This window comes from Balaenoptera ricei, chromosome 17, assembly GCF_028023285.1.
Source record: "Balaenoptera ricei isolate mBalRic1 chromosome 17, mBalRic1.hap2, whole genome shotgun sequence".
NCBI classification, from domain to species: domain Eukaryota; kingdom Metazoa; phylum Chordata; class Mammalia; order Artiodactyla; family Balaenopteridae; genus Balaenoptera; species Balaenoptera ricei.
Genome location: NC_082655.1, coordinates 73,287,200 through 73,306,329, shown reverse-complemented (window position 1 = coordinate 73,306,329; position 19,130 = coordinate 73,287,200). Strand labels below are relative to the sequence as shown.

Here is a 19,130-nt window from a genome sequence, read left to right as displayed (position 1 = left end):
TAGTTATTTATCTTGCCGCCTTATAAAACTGCCTGTTCATTTTACATTGTTATTTTAATGTTCTTCAGTGAATCGCTGCATTTCATAAAAAATTCAAAGTCCTATCATGAAATGTACTTCTATTGATTGACTTATTTTAATTCTATTTACTGTTAGTAACATCATCAATGAATCATATTTAAAAGACATTTTAAAATACTATCCTTTATTCTTGTGCTAAAGTAATCATTCCTTCACAGAGTCAGAAGAAAGTGTTTTAAGCACCAAAATGTGAATGAAGTAGAACTTTGTGATGTAAACCTTCTAGGAATAAAAGTTGGGTAAACTAGAACTTTTTGTTGTTGCTATTATTTATACTTTTTAAATAGTTTTATTCTGCTGTTATTTTTAATTATACAATTTTAAATTTTGTGATTTTGTAAAGAAGATTTTAACATTTTTTAGAAAACAGGCATGATCTAATATTTTAAATTAAAATTATAATGTAAAGTTACCTTCCCAATGCTAAATCAAAATCAAACACGTTCTCTAAAGAACATTCACAATCACTCTCAGTTTTTCACAGATATATGTACAGAGAATCATAAGTATCAGCTCATCTGATTAGAATAATTTTCTTATAAAGAAAAACACCCTTTACATATTCTTTCACAAAGATACTATTGTATGATTAATGTTGAAACCCAACTAAGCTAAAAAATGTTTAGCAAATTTTGTACACTGTGTTCTTTCATTTTTAAGTTTAAAATAAAATTTAAAAATTATAAAATACTATAAAAATTGTCATAAGTTGAAAGCTATATTGACATATCTTTCTCAATAAATGAAATATGCTTTAACATAGCTACAGTACAAACAGCACATTTTAACTCCTGATTTTTTTTAAAGTAAATATGAATTGTAGGATTTGGCTAGAATGTTCTGATAATACAGTAAAACCCAAATTTCTTTATGCATAATCTGAAAAGTTCCAGATGTAGTTGACAGTGATTTTAAAATGTAAACATTTCCTTTTCCTTGTGTAGTTGTGTTACTGTTCAATTAAAAATAGAGTCCATGTATACGGCAACCAAATATTATTCCACCTCTGAATCTCTATGTAGTTAACTGTATCAACATGAATAATTTCATAGAGACCTATTGATGCTACACATAAGAGTTTATGGCGTACAGACTCTTCAATCAAAAGTTTCTATTGTGCAAATATGGTAAAATAGAATTTCCCTGAGGTGAACTACCTTGCTGGCCCACAGAAATAACTATATAAAACTGTATTCAGATTTTAATCTGAATTATAGTCTATCTGACACGCACCCAAAATGAGTGTGAATAGATTTTTATAATCGGTTGATTTGTGCTAATATTTCTTTTCAGTGGACTATTTATTCATTTATAATCAAACCAGTGTGACCAGAAAAGTTGTTTAAAATAAAACTTTTGAGAATCACACCAAAGTGCACATGAAAAGGTACTTTAGAGATAACTTTCTTCCAAGTGCAAAAATCAGGAACCTCTTCTATGCTTTTACGGTATACTAATATTTAATTACTTTAAAGGTAAAGAAAAGATATTTAAAAAGTAAAGAAATTTCCCAAATACCCATGTTGCTCAAGTTAGAAGATTTTTACATTTAAAAAAATCAATCGGTAAACCATTAGTTTAATGATTCTTTTTCTTTCATTCATATAACCAGGTAGGATCTTACTCATGTATTTTTAATTCGGAAGTCTTTCACATTAAATAACTTCTTCTCCTTTAACGGTCTGTGAAATGCTGCTGAGATAATTTTCAGACTTCATTATAAAATTTGTCCACTCCTGACAAATGTCCTCCATGGAGTATTCTTCACCACCGTATTCCACTGGAAGAATGTCTGGGAAACGCTGAAGTAAACTTTGTTTGTAATTGTCCCCATGCATATGAATCTGAAACAGCCAAAATGTTTTAGAAGGTATGCCCTCTGCCTCTCAGTATATCAGATGCATTTCCAATGGAAAATCAACACTGTAAGATAAGGTGCTCTCATCACTTCTAAGATAGGAGCGCATGTATAGATACTATTGATACATCCTTTATTCTTCTGCTTATGAAGCTAATAATTTTACTTATGTTTAGATTGTGCTGCTTATGAATCTGATCATCTTACTGTTTTCTTATATTTGCATCCTTATAACTATTCAATATTTACAAAAAGCTATTCTTTTTTCTTTCAAAAGTAGATTTTTAAAACTCTAAATAAAATCATTTTATACATTCTATTCCCTAATCTACAGGTGATTCTTAGCAAAAGATCGAATATCCTGGGATGGTTCTGTAGATGATAAAAATGTTCTTCCTTTCATTAGTTCATATTAAATAAAAGCATATATCTGAGCACACAATCAGGTATGCAGGGAATAATTTATGTGGTACAGTTGACAGTCTTGGCTAATAAAAAATTAAAAGAAATTATGATGGTTGAGAACTTTACATTTTTGAACATTTTAAACTATAAAAATTGATCATATAATGTCCTGAAGTTAAGATAAAGACTTGGAACCTTTGATTAAAAGCACATCTTGTTAAAAGTAAATACATAAATACCTTTATTCGTCTGCTAGGGTTCATTTGTACATTCAACAATCATTTAATTAGCACCTACTATGTGCTTAGGATACAAAGACTGAAAGATGAATGAAACAAGTTTTTTGCACTCAGGAACCTTGCAGTCCCAATCCTTGATTTTTTTCTGAAATGTTTAAAATATTACTAGCTAATTGAAAAGAAATTCAACTATCTCTTCAGGAAGGGAGAAATAAAATCATTCATAGAGTACTGCCAAAATGTTTAAAGGGAGAAAGTGGCTAGATTTGGTCCTCCCTGCCCTCCCCATTTTGGCAAGTCTGTTTCATGTCAATTAACTTTCATTGAAATGCTTCACTTAGCTTCTCAATTTAAAATTTTTCTTCTCTTCTTGCTCATGTTCTCCTGTTTATTAGGTTCAGTTTATTGTTGTATTTGTTTTTTTGGTCCAGAATATAACCCAAAATAGAAATACTTATTTTTATGTCTTTCAGCATTCAACAGAAGATGGCCAGCTATTGTCAAGCTTACTGAAGAGAGGAAAAAAACAATAAACAAAAAAACCCGGCTTTTATAAAAATAAAAGAATCTTCCGTAGGGGCGGTTCTTCTTGAAGACAGACAGAAATACCTACTGGAAAACCTCAAAGGAAGCTCTAGGGTCGTCATTTTCTGACCAGATGCAAGATGTTACATTTTCTTAGTATGAAAGAATATACTTTGTAGCATTCCAAATATGCTATTATCACTCACATTACCAGTATTTCTATTTAAATAGTTTTTGAGATTTAAATTGTCAAAGCCTTTAAAACCTGTTTGTGTTCATGCATTAGATGTTGCCAACGTTTGTCTAAATAAATGCTCTAAAAATTATCCTTTACAGATTCATGCAGAAGAGTGGTTGCCAGTTTGGGAACTCACACTCTATGGTCAACACTTGAAAAATCCCAAGTAATATTAGATATTCACCTGAGATAAGACTCCGCAAGATAGGTAAAAAACATCAAATCTATTTGCTTTAACTAACATGACATTAAGTCACATACCTTGGGTACTATGGTTTTCAGTTACACATGTCTAATTTAAGCATATTTATTATTTACATAGATAATACATTCACATGGCTAGAAATCAAAACAAGATAAAAGATACACAGTGAGATGTCTTGCTCCCAACCCTATCCTCAGCCACCCCATCCATACCTCTCTTTTGTTCCATGTAGGTAACCACTTTCGTTGTTTCCTTGCGTATCCTTTAAAAATAACTTTTATGCCAATATAACTGTAGACTCTGATTTCTTTCCTTTTTATACAAAAGATAGTATAAACACTATTCTGCATGTTCTTATTTCCCTTCACAATACATCCTGCAAATCTTACTGTGTTCCATTGTGTAGATGCATCACAGTTTATTTAACCAGTTCCCTCATGATGAAAACTGGGTGGTTTCCAATACTTTGCTACAATGAATCCTCTTGTGTATGTAATTTTGTTTATGAGCATGTGTATCTGTAGGATAAAAATCCCAGAAATGTGAAGGCTGTAATTTTGATAACTATGACCACACTGCCCCCTATAGGGAATATATCATTTTGCAGTTTCACCAGCCATGTGTTAGAGGTCCAGTTTTTCCACAGCCTCACTAACTTGATTTTTCAAAACTAAAAACAAATTTTATAAAAGTAGTTGGGTTGTTAGATAAATATTCAAAACACTGGGACAATGCTGTGTGTGTTGGGGGGAGGGGCGGAAATAAGAGAGCAATTTTTAAATAACAAAGGAGTGGAACATTTGGTACAGAAGAATAGTGACTTGAATATGTTTTACTTACCCGTTCCTTAATTTTTTCGGTCAGAAATGGTTTAATCATGGAAAAAACAGCATGGAAAATTATTGGCTCATTTATCAAATGGATACCACGAACTTTTAATGGAAAGGAATCCTTTGAAAATAAAGAAAATGTCTTGTTAATAACAAAGCATAGATCAATATGTAATTCCTATCGACAAGCCCCTTCTTTGAACACTTGCTAAACTTACAGCAATGCCTAAAGTGTGATTTTACTTTCAAAATTATTCCATCAACACAATAGCCTGCTTTATAGTTCACTGTCCCTAGATTAAGAAAAGGTCTCTAAAAAGGTTTCACCTTGTAGTTTAAGCAAAGTATTTTAAGAAATACCTGCATCTTTCATAAGCAGGACACAGAAAATATCTTCCCCAATCACATATAAATGTGCTTTTGAAAAATCAATGAGTCATTTGGATAGTTAACCTTTCCCTTCAAATTTTTATTTTGAGGAAGAAAAATCAAACTTTCATAAAAGTTGAAAGAATAGTACAATAAACACACACTTTTAAACTTTTGACACGGGTATAAGTCTTTCACATCAAAGTAATATCGGCTTTTTTCTAAGGTTTAAAATGTTAAGGATTCAAAGAAAAACCTCACCAGTAGTTTCCCTACCCAAAGATGTGTTGTTAATATAGAGATTTTTCCTGCCAAGTTTCTTTCATGCAAAACTCTTTTTTTTTTCTGCACATAGCTTTTAGAGATGTGTTATCAATTGTGACTTTTCCTTTCAGGTTCTTTCTATGAATAATTTTATTTTAAACATAATGGCTAATATGCTCTCTAAATATTTTGCACCCTGTTTCACTGACATAATACAATTTTTGTAAACATTGTGAGCTTTAATACGGATGCTATAATCCATCAAATGGATGTACCATTATTTAAGTAACCCTTTTCCTATTTCTGGACAAATAAGCTGTTTCTAATTTTCTTCTATAAAAATTGATGCTATAGGGGGCTTCCCTGGTGGTGCAATGGCTGAGAATCCACCTGCCAATGCCAATGCAGGGGACATGGGTTCGATCCCTGGTCCGGGAAGATCCCACATGCCGCGGAGCAACTAAGCCCGTGCGCCACAACTACTGAGCCTGCGCTCTAGAGCCCGAGAGCCACAACTACTGAGCCCGTGCGCCTCGAGCCCGTGCTCTGCAACAAGAGAAGCCACCGCAATGAGAAGCCCACGCACTGCAACGAAGAGTAGCCCCCGCTCGCTGCAACTAGAGAAAGCCCACGTGCAGCAATGAAGACCCAACACAGCCAAAAATAAATAAATTTATTTTTAAAAAATTGATGCCATAGTAACTATCTTTATGTATAGAAGCAATGGTGGCTCTAAGTACAGCTTTCATGTTCAGATGTCCTGGATTGGAATCCTTGTTTCACTGCTGACAAAATGTGTATGCTTGGGCATTGCTATGTCACCTCTCTGACATAGTAAAATAATTTGTAAAATGGAAAAATTAATAGTCATATGTCATAAGCTTTGGTGTAGCCATTAAGTGGTAATGCACTTGAAACACTTAGCAAAGTACCTGGCACATAGTAAGCTATTATTATTATACACAAAGTCTTTGATATATTTAAGATTATTCCTTGGCTAGGTTTCCAAAAGTAGGATGACTGGGTCAAAGATGATGGCCATTTTTAAAACTTTTTTTTTTTTTCCCAGAAAGAACTGTATCTATCTATATCAACCAAAACCTAAGTGACATTTTGTTGTATGATTGCTATAAATATTATATTTTGAGTCAATTTTTAATTTAGGAAGAAAATTTTAGTGACTGAAAGATAAAATCACCACATTATTGTTTAAATATATGAATTCTGTGGTTAGAAATTTTGAACATATTTTCACAGTTTGTTGCAACATTCTTTCTTTTTGAATTAATAACACTTTACTTCCTCTTACCATTATTGAATTCTATGTATCATTTCTAAAATTTTATTTAATTTTCTAATAAATGTACTATCCCTTCTCTTTAACATACAACTAAATTTGTATCTATTATTTGAAAGTATTATCCCGAACAGTTAAAATATACACTTACTGTAAGAGCAGCAGCAATCTTCTTGGCTACAGATCGAGTAATTTGAAAAGCATGAGAAAACTGCCAGCCTTCCAAATCAAAGATAGCCTTGATTCCATTCCGTTGTGTTTCTACCTCCTGTACAATAAGCTCGGATGTGATTAGACTTACACGAAACACATCATAAGCTGTGAAAACTTTTGGGTCCCAGTGTGCTAAAAAAAATATATAAAAAATCATATCTCAGCACTGTGTAAAGAATCAGAAAGATTTACAAAAGGAAATGAATTCTTTTTAGACTTAAAGGATCAATAGAAATAAAACACGTACAAAGATCATGAAGTGAGTAACAGATCAAATTGGTGGTCCAAGAACACGTGCCTGTTTCTCCCTCCCTCCCTCCCTCCAATCCCTAGCAAAGAACAGATTCTTAAGAGCACAGAGAAAATAAGAGAAGAAATGCAGCCTGGATTTGATGGCCAGATGAAACTACAGGCCAAAATATGCAGGATGGAGCTGTGGCTGAAGGTGGGAATGCCTCTGGGTATGCTCCAGGCTCAAAGGTATGAAAATGAGAAAAGCAAGGCTCTGGATTATGAAGAGTAACTAGGGCCCCATCGTGACCACAGAGGTTGCTGCTAAGGGAAATGTGTGAGGAGCACACAGGCAGGTGGGTCTCTCTGACACCCTCCGTGACGAGCAGCGTGTAGAAGAGGCACGTGCATATAGGCTAGAACAGTAGTGTGGGCTTGGAAAGCCGAGTCAGGGAAACACTCGGGTAGCCGGCTCCCCACACCCAGGAAAAACAAGGAATACCTGTGCTAAGAAGAGGAGCTACTGAGTTCTTGTCCTCTCCCCTCCCCCACCAGTCCTGGGGCAGGCCACGTCATGCAAAACTGACAGTAATGGATAGGCAAGCAGGTGATCTTTAAAAAAGATATGCAACCACTAAGACTTTTAATAGTTTTAAAGACACAGACACACAAAGAAGAGAGGATCCAAACTCAATAGACGAAGGCACTAAAACTGAAGGAAACAGCTAATAAAGCAAGAAACATTAAAAGAAACAAAACTGTTTCAGTGAGGAAAAAAAGATACCACAGGCTATTGTCATAAGAACAGGCTATTATGAAAAAGAATCAGTTGAGATGTTGGAAATAAAAAAGATGACAATTCAAGCAAATCTCAGTTGATGGGACGAATGTCAGAAAAGACACAGCCAACGAGTGAATAATGGTTTGGAACATCAAGCTGAGGAAGTCTCTCAGTCTCAACACAGAAGACCCAGGAGTCAATATGGATGAATAAAAAGTTAACAGACGTGCAGCTAGATCCAGAAGTTTCAAAATCCAACTAATTAGAGTTCTGGAAGGCAATAATACAGAGAATAGGGAACAGAGAAGAAAGGAATAGTAACAGCAGAGAAAATTTTTCCAAAGCTGGAAAAAGATGCAAATCTTCAGATTACAAGGTTCATGCAATACCTAACAAGATGAAGGGTTAAAAAAAAAAAAAAAAAGATTCATGACTAAGGAATGGTAAAATTCTAAAAATACCAAAGTTTCTGGCTTGAACAACTGGGTAGAATGGTGGTACCATTTGTCGAGTTAGGAAACACTGGAAGAAAAGTGTTTAGCAAGGAAGGATCACAGGCAGTTTTGAACATGTTAGAATGGTGACTGTGAGATTTCCAGTTGGATACAGCTGAGATAGGGAACTGGTCGTATGGAGCTTTGGGAACAAAGAGATAATGGGGGTGAAGATACAAATCTCAGAGTTTCGGTGCTTTTAGGTCTATAGCCGGGAGTACCATGGACTTATGTTTCTCTGTTATGGTAGAGAGATAAGTAGCTTAAGAAGAGGAGGCTGAGGCCGGTGTCCTAAGGAGTTTCAGAATTTACAGTAGAATACGTACTGCCAGCAAAGGAGACTAAGAAGAAACAGTCAGTTAAGTTGGAGGAAAACACCAGGAGAATATGGCATCAGAGAAGGGAGGCAGATATCTCAAAAAAGAGGAAAAGGTTTGCTGTGTAAAGAGGTCAAGTGAAATAGCACTAAACACATCCATTAGATTTGGTGAAAAGGTCACCGATGATTTGCTAAGGTCATTTCACCAGAGAGGTGGCAGTGAAACCAGACCAGGGGGCGTTGAGAGGACCTGGGAGAAAATGTGGATGGTGAACATCACTAACTCTAAAAATGTGCCTGAGAATAAGAGGTGTGGGGATCCGGCTAGGGTGGAGGCTGGAGGGACTTACGGGATTAAGGAGCTTTTGGATGGCTGATCCTAACAGATTTAAATGTTAATGGACAGTGTGTAATAGCAAGGAAAAATCTAGGGATGAAGAAAGAGAAGGGATAATTAGAAGTATTCCTAGAAAGGTACAATGGAATTGCCCTTTATTTTTAAAAACCTCAGATTCCTGGTAAGAATTTGAATAATCAATCCATGGATAAACCAGTTCACGTATACTGTACCACTTCAGACACTGGCTGAAAGCTATAATGGTGCAAAATATGAACAGAATGACTGAAAGTCTGCAGTTCAGAAAATAGTGACTGACCTAAATTTCTGAGCCCACCAACATAGTTGTCTAGACCTGTGCTGTCCAAATAGTAGCCATTAGCCATATGTGGCTATGTATATTTAAATTAATTAACATTTAAATTAATTAACAGTAAATAAAATAAAAATTCAGCTTCTTAGTTGCGATAGCCACATTTCAAGTGCTCGACAGCTACATGTGGCTAGTAGCTACTGAGAACAATTTCACCATCATAGAAAGTTCTATTGAACATTGCTGGTCTAGACTCTAAGCTCCCTTAAGGCAAAAGAAAAAATTGCCGTACATTTTTAATTCCTTCTCCAGCAACTATCTAACATTTATTGAGTGCTTAGTACATACCAGGTGATTTTCTAATTATATTTTATGTATACTGTATTGCAAGATTTAATGCTCACAGCAACCCTACGAGGAAAGTTTCTGCTATGCCCATTTGAGAGATGAGAAGATGGAATTACAGCTGCACAGCTTTCCATATAGCTAGACGTAGCAGAGCTGGGATTCCGACCCAGGCAGCATGCCCTAGAACCTGTGTTCCTAAGAACCAAACCAGTCAAAACTTAATGCTTGCTGCTAAATTTTACTTTTGCTGCTGTAGTACAGTAGTGAGTCTCAAAAGGCATAAAATTATACCCTTTGGCTTATAGGCCAATAATGGCAAAAACTAAGTTTCACCTTGGCTTGTCCTGCTGGACTGGAGGAAAAGGTTCTGTGCATTTTCTCAGTGCTTACACTGCCCAGAGATGGTACCAGGGAAGGAGTGACGCTAACGTTCTACCCAAAAAGCTCTGCCACAGATTTCCTTTTTTTAGTTCTTCCCATTAATTCAATTAAATTTAGAAAATTTATAAATATAAATTTATCCTATTCTTTCATTTCACTCATAAAACTCTTCTGAGTTTCTCCTTTCGCCCTGGAGTAACATGTTATTCTACATAACACTCAGAAGATTTGCTGCATACTCTCCTGTCTGACCGTCACTGAACTGATATGTTTTCTTGATTTTAAAATCTCTTTGAGTTAAACAGTACACTTATAAATTAATAACTGCAAGAGGCCCTCGCTACAGGGAGATCAGCTCGGTGCTTTGTTACCACCTAGAGGGGTGGGATAGGGAGGGTGGGAGGGAGACGCAAGAGGGAGGAGATATGGGGATATATGCATAGGTATAGCTGATTCACTTTGTTATAAAGCAGAAACTAACACACCATTGTAAAGCAATTATACTCCAATAAAGATGTTAAAAAAAAAAAAAAAGAAAAAGAGGCCCTCGCTAAACAATAGAAGACTGTTGACTTCTATTATTTAAGGTGTTTCTGATCAAAGTAGCACATTTGCTTTTTCACTATTAAGGTCTCATTTTTACTTCTTAACATGCCCTAATTCGTTTATGAGCAAACCCCAAAAAACCTCCAGCCAGGCCTGCAGAGCCAGGATACTCGCAGAAGGAATCATCTGTAGGTTTCAGTCTCGTGCTCCTGGGACCCCTGAGTAGGGTTGCCAGATAAAATATAAGAAGCCCAATTAAAGCTGAATTGCAGATAAACTGGATATATTTTTTTAGTCTAAGTATGCCCCATGCATACTAAAAAAAATTATTCATTGTTTACCTGAAATTCAAATGTAACTGGACACTCTGTAGTTTTTATAAAACAGTTTCACTTGCTACATAAAACACAGATACTTCGCTACATCTGGCAACTCTATCCCTCAGGAACTCAGGGAACCTCATGCAACTTCCTATAACACCGGTGAGGCAAGGACAGGACAGAAGAGCCCTTGTAATGTCGGGTTTACAGACAACGACTTCACGATTAACCCCGTTGTATTTGACACAGAAGCTGGAGAAAAAAACAGAATCATTCTACCTAGTCTTCTGCTACCTTTTCAAGAACTAAATGCAGGATCTTCTTGCAAAACAACCAAGTGCTGAGTTATAGGCAGGTATCTTATCTATAAGCGGGCAGGAAAGGCAAATCTATAAATATCTTTAAGTTCCCTAGAATATTTACAGATGTGAAAGTTTCTGTAAGAGGATAATTCATAAGATTCTGCTCATGAAATGTTGGTTATCTTTGTCATTCCAACCGGGCCAGGAAAGGATGCTGGGGACAGTGTGAACCCTCCGTTTCGTGCCATTTTTAATCACACACAGGTTGAAGGGAGGGGCAGAAGTTACAGGTTTCCAGCCTCCAGGAAACACTAGGAAGACCTAGGGGTGAAAAGAGGAAGCAGTGAAAAGAAAGAGGGAACGTGCAACAGGGGTTCTTTAACACTTGCCCGGGTGCTGCTTCCCACGGCCCCTTCCTCCCCTTCCTCCACCTGGAGAATGAGCCCCTCGCTCCTCAGCCTGGGGCAGGACCCAACCGCCGTTCACTCTGTCACTCACGCCAAAAATATCTCATAAATACCTACCATGTGCCATGCCCTGGTTTCGGTGCTTGGGAAACATCAGCGAACAGAACAGACAAAATCTATGCTCTCGTGGAGCTTGTATTATTATAGTTCAGAATTCTCATTTGAATTTTTGAAACACTTTACCTTGATCTTTTTTACCTTTTCCACCTATTTCTCTTCTCTGTTTTCTTTTCCTCTTATTTTATATAGTTAACTGTGTGGAAGAATGGAAGTAGGATTTTCATTGGTTTTGGATAATTTTCTCACAACGGCCAGTTTTATTATATTTGGGGGACATTAAAGACTAAATGAGGGACGTCCCTGGCGGTCCAGTGGTTAAGGCTCCGGGTTTCCAACGCAAGGGATGCGGGTTCGATCCCTGGTTGGGGAACTAAGATTCCCCATGCCACACAGTGCAGCCAAGAAAATATTAAAAAATAAAAATTAAAAAAAATTTTTAAAAAAGACTAAATGAAACCCAAGTTAAAACCTAAAAAGCCAAATTCTTAAATATTAACTCATGGAATCTTCCGATATGGCAGTCAAGAAAAATAAAAAAGAGGGAGTGCTGTGTGTGACCCACCAATTCTGTAAATCAGAACTTTGCTGCCAGTGGGGTCTCGGGCTCTCAGGACGCCGACGTAGCCGGCCTTCAGAAGGCCAAGAATGCTTCTAGGATGGAGATCTGCACTTACTTCTGGACATTCTTCTCTCCACTTATAGTAGTTTTTTAGTAACTGGAAAATAAAATAAAAATTATCTCCAGATAGCATACGTGGTAAGCATTTTGTAAGAGCGATAGGAAAGTCTTGGCATTATGTAGGGCCCTTGCCATCTATTATGTCAGGATTCTAACCTGGGCTATCTTTTTAGCTGTAAAAACTAAAAGCACACTTCATGCAGGATCTCAGGTGATAGAAGTCAGTCACAAATTCAAAGTTGAGGAATTTTTATTTGTCTCTGGTGGTAAAGAGTCTCCCCGAGATAGCTGTCAACAACGCCTCCCCTCCTGGTGTACACGTCATTCCTTCCACCAGGAGGCGCAGTCCATTTGATTCCTTCCTCTTGAAGCTGAGCTGGCCTCGTGTCTCGCTTTGACGGAAGTAACGCCGTGCTTGGTTAAGAAGCCTGAGACCTTCTCTTTTTGCTTTTTGGGATCCAGACACCACGTAGGATTATTAAATAATGAATCTCTGCAGAGAGAGGCCCTGGACAACGAGAGGCCATCTCAGATAGTCTGACCTCAGCCATGGTCCCATCTCATGCAACGTGGAGCAGAGACGAACCATCCCCGTTGAGCCCTGCGCATTACAATAAACAGCCGTGGTTTAAGCTGCTAAATTCGGGGTTGGTTTGTTACTTAGCAATAGAAGGTTGAAACATCCACCTTTAGTCTTCGTGAATAAGGAAGAAAAGAAATCAATCAGATGAATTAACTCTACAAATGTTTTTGAGCATCTGCCATGTTCCACACACTTAGTGAGGCACTTGAGGTATAGCAGTGGGCAGAATAAAATCCCTGCTCTCTTTGGACCTCACCGGTTGGTGACAACTGGATCATACAGGCCATGCTATGTAGTGAAGAGCTTGATTCCCAGGCTGCTGCTGCTTCAGGAAAATCTTGACTCCACCACCTACTATCCATTCGGTCTTGGTATGTATTTAACTCCTCTGAGTCATGTTTTCTCAACACGTGTCTTGCAGGGTTCTGGGTAAAGCATACATGGGCATAACGAGGGGTGGTCAGCCTTGCTGTTTTCTTAATAGGGAAAGTTATTTAGATTAACTGCTCATTCAAGTTTTTAGTGCAGGTTTATATTAAAGATAACTAAAAGTTTTTGGTTTTTATTTTCTCTCCTAGGAAAAAGATAGAAAGGAACATTTCTATACCATACTAACAGAAAACAACAAAAATCGACTTTGTTAATGGTGGTATGCACTCGGAGAGCCCGGGGAACAGTCTGCCTGGATATTAGGTCTTAGCAAAATATGGTTTGAAAGAACCGCATTTTCTTTTTTTTCCAAAAAAATCACCAATAATGGTTACTCTGCATTTACAAATAATACAAACATTGCCAGTGTATTGTGGAGAATACTGACATCAAATTACACAGTTAAAATTTATTATATTTCAATTTACCTTTCCATGATTTTCAGCATTCTCAGTTTTTTCTAAAATGACAGTGTATTTGTTTTGAGTTTAAAGAGATCTATTAGCAACGTGGAAACAAAGTTCAGATGAAAGGAAAGGACAAATTTTGCATTTGAGGGTCACTGGAATGACCATGAGAACTGTAATCACGAAGTAGTAATGCTCTGGAGGAGAAACTGCAAAAACAAGTTTAAAAAACCAAGTAAAGGGTGAAATTCCAAGCCTTGGGGGACGTCAACGGCTGGGAATGGCTGGAGGAAGAGAGAATCTGGTTGGACCACAGGAGAACTGGTGCCACAATGTACAGAAGGGAGGGAAAGGCATCTGTGTTGCTCTGCTCCTCGCTTCTTTCTCTCTGATACTGTTTCCCTCTCTTTCTCTTTCTTTCTCCCTGTCATTTCTGCATTTAAGAAACTTTCCCTAACTGTTAAAAAAAAAGAGAATGTTACTAAGAGTTAAATGCAACAGAGAGGTTAGAAAGAAAAACAGTCAGTAAATTTGCCAACAAAGAAATTATTGGTGACCTAAATAGCAGATTCCAAAAGCAGTAAAAACAGAAGACACATTGTAGATCCTGATATATTCATTCTATTCTATAAGATGAATTTCTCTTCCTTCTCCTGTCTTAGGGGGCATCAGAATAAGTGTTACTAGCATTTTTAGTGTTCATTACTTTTTTCATAGTTCCCTCGGATGGAAAACTAGTCCTTTTAATTCTAATTCAAGAAAAACACCAGAAGCAGCATAGGAGCTCCAATACAGAAATAACAATTTTGTTTTCCCATGGAATAATAAAAGTTATAGCTTCATTAACAGGGATCGTTTTGGGGCTTCCCTGGTGGCACAGTGGTTAAGAATCCACCTACCAATGCAGGGGACACGGGTTCAAGCCCTGGTCTGGGAAGATCCCACATGTCACGGAGCAACTAAGCCCGTGCGCCACAACTACTGAGCCTGCGCTCTAGCACCCATGAGCCACAACCACTGAGCCCGCGTGCCGCAACTACCGAAGCCCGCACGCCTATAGCCCGTTGCTCCACAACAAGAGAAGCCACCGCAATGAGAAGCCCGTGCACCGCAACGAAGAGTAGCCCCCGCTCGCCGCAACTAAAAGAAAGCCCGCGCAGCAACGAGGACACAATGCAGCCAAAAATAAATAAATTTATTTTTTTTTAAAAAAGGGATCTTTTAGGGAATAGAGGCAGGTTCGTCAGCTTATTGATCTCTGCAGAGTGCTGGGCACTTAGGAGATAGGTACATGTGTTGAATGAAAGAATAAATTAATACAGCATTAAACCAGCTGGATCCACATGCTTGAAAAAAATGACTTTCATAAAGATGCACAAATTGCCCTCATACTTTTGACACTTGCCTTTTGCAAACTGAAGGCTCTACACCTGGATCTTTGATTATTACTTTTCCACTGATAAATAAATTCAAAAGTCTGGTTGACATAAATAAATTATGTAAATGATGTAAACTGCTACTGAGCAATTCTCCAACAAACCACATAAAGTCCACAGCAGAAAAAAAAATTGCCTGCGGGTGAATATTCATTACCGAAAGGCACCTGTTTTGTACCACCACTAGCAATAAATAAATATAAAAAGTTACAGCTTATTTTAACTCTGCTTTGTAACAGAGTAGGTTTCTCCTTACATTTTTCGTGTACTTTCCAACAAAATTACAACCATATTTGTGCCACTTTTCTAGGGGTTAATGGCATCATTTCAATTCCTGCTCCCGACCATTCTAAGAGGTAACTATTGTTACCCCATTTTATTGGTAAGAAAACTAAACTGGAAGAAATGACACATTTGTTTCAGGGTAGTAACTACCAGGAGCAGAGTGGAGTCTGACACTTGATACGGTGAACTTTACAAAAGAAGCTGCATTTAGTGGGAAATTAGCAGGGAGCGTCAGTGGAACTTTGAAAACATTAAAGTATTTGGGAAAACTATAAAAATAATTAAAGAATAAAAAACGTATCACGTAGAGCAAAAATATAAGGAGGAATATTCACTTGTGAAAGATAAGATTCTATATATTCACAAGAATATATAGAACAGACAGAGGTTAACAGTTGGTTGTTTTAAACAGATGGGGCAAGTATAGTTCACTTGAGAATGCAGGCTCTCCTGAGTTCAGCTCAAGTTCAAATTCTTGCTCTACCCCTTAATAACTGCAATTTAGGACAGTTACTTACTCGTTACATCTCAGTTTCTTCTAAAATGAGAAAATAATGAGATAATCCACGTAAACACTACTTACCAAAGTAGCTGGCACTCCCAAAGCTATTAGAATTCACAAGTCACTAATTTGTTATAACTTCAAATACAAAAACTAGAATGAGAAACTTCATTAAAACTGAGGGACTTATCAAGGTTTCTTCATACACTAAAACTATAGGGCTTTCATATTTTAAATAAAGGAGTGTAAATTGAATTAACTGCCTCTGTGGAGGAAAGTGAAAAAACAGTTTCATACTCTAACTCTCCCTTTTTCCTTTCAAGTTGGCAGAAAAATAGGGCAAAGAGTTCACAGAAACTTGATTCCTATCCAGTAGATTTGGACACAGTCCTGCTAGCCAGCTCCTCCAGGACATGATGCAATGAAAACAATTCAGGAAAATAAATAATACAGGAAAAAAATATACAACACAGAGGCTGGAGGTAAATTTTATTTCATCTTCTATTTAGACATTACTTTTTTTTTTTTTAATATTTACTTATTTATTTATTTTTGGCTGTGTTGGGTCTTCGTTTCTGCGCGAGGGCTTTCTCTAGTTGTGGCAAGCGGGGGCCACTCTTCATCGCGGTGCGCGGGCCTCTCACTGTCGCGGCCTCTCTTGTTGCGGAGCACAGGCTCCAGATGCGCAGGCTCAGTAATTGTGGCTCACGGGCCCAGCTGCTCCGCGGCATGTGGGATCCTCCCAGACCAGGGCTCGAACCCGTGTCCCCTGCATTGGCAGGCAGATTCTCAACCACTGCGCCACCAGGGAAGCCCTAGACATTACTTTTTTTAAATTGGAGTAGAGTTGCTTTACAATGTTGTGTTAGTTTCTACTGTACAGCAAAGTGAATCAATTATACATATACCTATATCCATTCTTTTTTAGATTTCCTTCCCATTTAGGTCACCACAGATAACAGTAGAGTTCCTTGTGCTATACAGTAGGTTCTCATTAGTTATCTATTTTTTACATAGTACACATCACTTAAAAAAAGTAACCAAATTGGGGACTTCCCTGGTGGCACAGTGGTTAAGAATCCGCTTGCAATTGCAGGGGGACGTGGGTTCGAGTCCTGGTCTGGGAAGATCCCACATGCCGTGGAGCAACTAAGTCCATGCGCCACAACTACTGAGTCTGCGCTCTAGAGCCCGTTGAGCCACAACTACTGAGCCCGTGTGCCACAACTACTGAAGCCCGTGCGCCTAGAGCCCGTGCTCCACAACAAGAGAAGCCACCGCAATGAGAAGCCTGCTCACCGCAACCAGAGAAAAGCCTGTGCGCAGCAACGAAGACCCAACGCAGCCAAAAATAAAATAAATTTAAAAAAATTTTTTTTAAAAAAGTAACCAAAATGAAATCTGTAAATCATACACTTTTTAAAAAAAAATTAATGTATTTATTTATCTATGGCTGTGTTGGGTCTTCATTTCTGTGCGAGGGCTTTCTCTAGTTGTGGCAAGCGGGGGCCACTCTTCATCGTGGTGCGTGGGGCCTCTCACTATCGCGGCCTCTCTTGTTGCGGAGCACAGGTTCCAGACGCACAGGCTCAGTAGTTGTGGCTCACGGGCCTAGTTGCTCCGCGGCATGTGGGATCTTCCCAGACCAGGGCTCGAACCCGTGTCCCCTGCATTGGCAGGCAGATTCTCAACCACTGCGCCACCAGGGAAGCCCCGATTTTCCTATTTTTGTATTGATACAATGACAAAGACATACTAGAACACCCAGTTGGTGTGGAAGAAACCCTATTTGTCTTGGTTTCTGTGTTTTGTGAACTGCCAAGCAAATTGTAGAAATTCAAAGAATAATCATTGGATGAAGGAATGCACGGCAGTACTGCCAATGTCTGAGGACCGCTCCTGTGTCCCATACCGGAGACTGGTGAATACACTTCAATATAACAAACGGAGACAGTGCAATAGTACACAGCCCCCAAAAGAATAAGACACGTGCTGAAACAGATTCATCTCTATGATAAATTATGTTAAAAAGGCAAAATGTAAAACACATACACATGCTTGTGTGACTGTAGATCACACCTGGAAAGGTAAGAGGCAGGTAACAGTAACTGCCACTGGGTAGGAGGCTGGCAAGCTAAGGTCTGGGGTGAGGAATTTTTTCCCTTAGAAAGTTACTTTTAGGAACTTACTTTGCATTCTTTACTATTTATGGATTTTTTTTTTTTTTTTTTTTTTTACCGTCTGTACTTCTTACTTTTTCCATTAAAAATTAGTTACCAACAACAAAAATTCTCATACTGAGACAGCTGGGACTCTGCACTATAATACTTTTCCTCTGCCTCCCAGCTCGCCGTGTGACACTGAGCGAGCCACTTGGAGAAAGGGCTAAGATCAAGTTCAACTGCTGAGCGCTTCCTACGTGCCAGGCTCTGTGCTGGGTACGTCCTGTTCCGTTAAACTGGTTAATGTTCAGTCCTGGAAACCAGTCATCGCGGGAGGCCCTTTCACCGTTATTTAACAGGTGAGGATGCTGAGTCCAAAGTGCCAGAACTCAAGGTCGTACCCCTCTTTCTGATTCCTGTCTTCCCACCACCCTGCTCTCAACCAGCTGTGATAACACACCTGGAGCCACAAAAGAAGCGCCTCATCCCCATCCTCCCACTCAAAACACTCTGCACTGCTCTCCCGTCTTGACACCTCAGTATTACTATTAATAATACTCGTTTGCTAGGATTTGGCTTTAGATCTTCAGTTTTACTGGCAATTTCATTTCCCCCACCAAACGTCGAGTTACCTGCTAAGATGGAATAACTCCAGGCTTCCCACTTTTCAGCTGTCCTTTTCTTTGATCTCACCCGCTCTGCCGCGGAGAGTGAGGCATTTCCCCCAAACGTTATAGGTTCGGGAGACGCGTGCAGGGCAGAGTTCCAGCGCTTGGGGTCAAACGGGCCCTCTCCCTAGAAGGCTCCAGCTTTTCTCGAGGTTTCCCCGTTTCCACGACCCAGAGAAACTGGAAGGACCAGCGCGGGAATCCTCAGAGCTCCCGCTCCCGCCGCGCGGTGCGCTCGGGGCGCGTCCCCGCCGAGGTCCGGCCGGCGAGCCGGGCGCGGGCGAGGGTCCGGGCCCAGCCGCGGCTCCCCGGCCCGTCCCCCGGGTGCGGCCCGGCGGGGAGAACCCCTTACCTGCCAGGCCAGGTCCAGATCGAAGTCCCGGGCGCGCAGGAACCGCAGCAGGAAGGCGTCGCTGAGCGGCCGCCGCGCCGGCCGAGCGCCCGCCTCCCCGGCCCGGCGCCGCAGCTCGGCCAGGCTGGGCTGCAGCAGCGGCGAGTGGTCGGGCAGCCCGTTGAGCTGCGCCCCCGCCGCCGGCCCCGGCCGCGCCTCCGCCAT

At 39.1% G+C, this 19,130-nt stretch overlaps 1 protein-coding gene and 1 long non-coding RNA gene across 4 annotated transcripts in view; one reads left to right on the top strand and one right to left on the bottom strand.

The window, feature by feature from the left end:
• The window catches only part of LOC132351858 (uncharacterized), an 18,454-nt gene extending 12,749 nt beyond the window's left edge, over positions 1-5,705 (top strand). Inside the window, exons 3-4 of one of the 2 annotated variants that reach the window (XR_009498503.1) lie at positions 3,057-3,554; positions 5,369-5,705. This is a non-coding gene — a long non-coding RNA (uncharacterized LOC132351858). Of the gene's footprint in view, positions 1-3,056; positions 4,709-5,368 lie in introns of those variants that run through there. The other variant, XR_009498502.1, reaches the window with a different exon arrangement.
• On the bottom strand, positions 1,529-19,130 carry TTPA (alpha tocopherol transfer protein). Of its 2 annotated transcripts, XM_059901933.1 has the most exons (5): positions 18,927-19,130; positions 11,986-12,139; positions 6,463-6,656; positions 4,392-4,502; positions 1,529-1,925 (listed from the first exon to the last, which is right to left on the bottom strand). In XM_059901933.1, exons 1-5 carry the CDS (start codon positions 19,128-19,130, stop codon positions 1,737-1,739), a joined length of 852 nt encoding a protein of 283 aa, XP_059757916.1. In that variant the 3' UTR covers positions 1,529-1,736. The 2 variants fall into 2 exon arrangements, with proteins under 2 accessions (XP_059757916.1, XP_059757917.1); XM_059901934.1 differs by lacking the exons at positions 4,392-4,502; positions 6,463-6,656; positions 11,986-12,139.